The sequence below is a fragment of the Aplysia californica genome, unplaced genomic scaffold, assembly GCF_000002075.1.
Source record: "Aplysia californica isolate F4 #8 unplaced genomic scaffold, AplCal3.0 scaffold00956, whole genome shotgun sequence".
NCBI classification, from domain to species: domain Eukaryota; kingdom Metazoa; phylum Mollusca; class Gastropoda; order Aplysiida; family Aplysiidae; genus Aplysia; species Aplysia californica.
In genome coordinates, this window is record NW_004798226.1 from 164207 (window position 1) to 167720 (window position 3514).

Consider the following 3514-nt stretch of genomic DNA (forward strand, 5'->3'; position numbering starts at 1 on the left):
CATCTTCTTCTTCTTCTTCTTCTTCTTCTTCTTCTTCTTCTTCTTCTTCTTCTTCTTCTTCTTCTTCTTCTTCTTCTTCTTCTTCAAAAGCCAGATCTGACAACAGTGATCATGGTCCATTACTCGAGTCTGCTCCGATACTCTACATAAAAGAAGACAACGTATATTTCACGAGAATGCCCAAAGTAACGTCTAACCAGCTGATTTAAAATCCTTGAAGAATAAGAATTATGTATCGTGACATCAGAAAGAGAGGAGAGTTTAAGAAATATGAACAGGCATAACATTTGTTCAACTCTAAACAAATAAACCTCACCGAAATTTTTTTTATTAAAAGTGCACCAGAACTTCAGAAAGAGAGGAGAGTTTAGGAAAAGTATATAGGCATAACATTTGTTCAACTCTAGACAAATAAACGTCACCTAACAAAAATGTGCATCAGAACATCAGAGAGAGAGAGAGAGAGAGAGAGAGAGAGAGAGAGAGAGAGAGAGTTTAAGAAAAGTAAAAATCTACAGGCATAATAATATTATTTGTAAGGCGTGCTGACAAAATGAGTTACTTCCCGCAATTTACGAATGGAGACATCGGCCGAGAATAGACGCATCTTAAAGTCAATTTTAAACTAATGAGATTTTCTTAAAGTTAAATGTGTCTTTTTCTCTTCATTATATTACAAATTGTATAAATTCAAACCTGTACATTTGACGTGTAAAATATACTAGTGAGCAAAACAAACGCGAAGAACTATTTTGGCCATTCCTAAATAACCATCAATGGTAGAAGACTAAAGTTTACACCATCCATAGTACGTCATATTATCCTCTTTGGAAATCAAAAGTTTCCTGTCTTGGTTGTCATCGGCAACTAGATTTATTGCCCCTTAATTGAAACATGGAAAAAGCCACGTGGTGCCTTCGAAAAACGGTCTAAATGAGTAGAAAAAAGGGTGGAAAGTATTCTCCGGAGCCCGGCTATAACAGCCGTGGTTTTTAAAAAATCGGTTCGGTTGTTTCGCCTACATTTGCTACGCCAATGCCACGTTTAAGGGCTGGCTATACAGCAAGACAGAGCAATGGGCCATTTGGAGGGCGGAGAGAGGCCAATAGTGGTCACAAACCATTTGTGTCACGACGTGGTGAAATCAGGCTCTCGTCAGATTCTGGGCGTATGTGGTTATTGATATCATCTTAAAGCCTGCCCATTCGCCTTGCTTTCGAGGAAAAATATCCATTTGTCTAGCTTACAAGTCGAGACTTTGGCAACAGAAGGAGGTGGGGGTCGCCAAGTTTCAGAGGTAACATTAGCGAGAAAATGGCCGCCAAAGTTTTGTTATTTCCATAGTATGAGAGTTCGTGGACACGTAAAATTTATATCTTTTATGCCTTTAATCAACGTTTTTCAGTAAATTCCACACAGAAATGTACTTTTTAAAATTAATGGGCATGAAAGGCGTTAAGCCAAAAAAACACAAAGGTAATTTTAAAATCCCCAAACCTGCTGAAAAATGTTAGTTTCTTCACTTTCATTATTTTGACGAGCGCCTTATTTCACCACGATGCCTCACAAGTCAATTTAGTGTTCACATCTCGACAATCCACCGACTCATTACCCGTTTTTAGCTCACAGATTCTACGTCGTACTGAAAAAGGTCAGGTCGACCCAGAGTGACCAATGCACGTGCATACAGAACCATTGTCCTGATGTATCTTTCAAATCGACCTCGGACAGCTACAAGAACATCAGATTTCATAAGGGGTACCCAAGGAAGAGCCATGAGTCGACTACCAGTAAGTGAACCGACGAGTGCATCAGGAAGGCCTTAGACGCCGTCAATCTTACCATAGTCCAGTCTTGACCGCACACCATCGCCAAGAGCCTTTCAACTGGGCCCAACACCATGTCAATAACCGTCTGAGAGACTGGTCTTTGGTTCTCATTTTCAGACGAACGCCTGCTCTCCATTACCCGTATTACCTGTCCTGGGCAACAACATCTTTGTACACCGGACAGGTCCATAAGTGATCAGTTCCCCCCAGCACCAAAGCCCGCAAGGTATCCATACTGATTGTACAAACAGGGGCATCAGAGTTTATCAACTGGAAGGCGACCGTTATTGTGACAACTGTGTCATAAAAAGGAATCGCTGGGAAGGACATTGCGCCATGATCTGGGGGTGGGTTCATGTGGAGCCGCAAAGTAGGACCAATGGTGTTCCGAAATAAAGGCCAAGGTCGAGGTCAAGGAATCAATGCTGCCGTTGCATAGCAGAAGTTCTTAGGCCCCCTCTGCACAGTCAAAATCTTAACTGCCGGTAATGCTTACGCGCACACTTTCCCTGTTACACAGAGTTTCCTCCAACACTGTGGCATCACTCTGCAGCCTCACCCTGCCCTTAGCACGATTTGAACCCAATTAAACATTTTAGGGCGACGTTAAACAACGCACCGAGGGGAGCCAACCAAGGCCGAGAACCACACAGAAACTGGCTGTTACCATCAAAGGAGATATGGAGGCAGACCCTGCTACGCTTACTTCGTGAGCTTGGAATGGGAGGGGGCGCCTGCAGAAGATTAAGACTTAGTGGGAGTAGCAGAAGTCTATGGAATCAACCATTGCTTGGAACCGTCAACATCTACACACTTCGAGATATGCTTCTTCAGGAGACGGAGCGCTTATCCCCATGTGCAGTGATGTCGGTCCTTCTGACAAGTAAACAAGTAAAAGCTTTACCAACAACCTAGTGGCTTCCTTGTACCGGAGATCTACGAGTGCAGTTATCCGATCTAATGGAAGCCAAAAACCACTACTGAGCTTTTCGATGCATGAAATTGAAAATGTATTCCGCTAAAATGTAATATTCACAATGGTACCTGCCAGAATGATCTCATAATGCCAGAAAACAGTTTGTGTTTAAATTCCCTCGTTTTGTTTTAAAAAAAAAAAATGGAAAACGAACCTGATCACCACTGAAAAGGTTAACAGGATTTTGCCTTTCTTTTGTTCGCTAGTAAATATGTGTACTTAAGGCTAAAAAAAACATCACCAAACTAACGAGAATTAACGGATTTTGTCAGAACGCCTCAAATTCGTTTAACTCTGGACAAACTTTACTAAACGTCACCTAGATAGCCCACAAACATCAGGTAAAGATGATTGATGACGAGCCAGGACATGCTGAAGAATCGGAGTCCATGAATACAGCCGATAGTACCGGGGGCCTCTTCGGTAGACAGGACTTTCTGGGCGTTGGAGTAGACGGAGAAGGAGAGCAGGACCTGCTGGAGGATTTCTGGGACACAAAGGGGGAGAGGTCATCTTGGAGGATTTCTAGGAAAACAGAGGGTGAAAGGTCATCTTGGAGGATTTCTAGGACAACAGAGGGTGAAAGGTCATCTTGGAGGATTTCTAGGAAAACAGAGGGTGAAAGGTCATCTTGGAGGATTTCTAGGACAACAGAGGGTGAAAGGTCATCTTGGAGGATTTCTAGGAAAACAGAGGGTGAAAGGTCATC

At 42.6% G+C, this 3514-nt stretch overlaps 1 protein-coding gene across 1 annotated transcript in view; it reads right to left on the reverse strand.

Moving 5' to 3' along the window:
* LOC101856540 (nose resistant to fluoxetine protein 6) overlaps positions 1-3514 on the reverse strand; it is a 24272-nt gene that overhangs the window by 18517 nt on the left and 2241 nt on the right. Inside the window, exon 2 of the mRNA XM_005110867.3 lies at positions 3125-3292. Within this exon, the coding sequence (XP_005110924.2) occupies positions 3125-3292 (168 nt within the window). The remainder of the gene's footprint in view (positions 1-3124; positions 3293-3514) is intronic.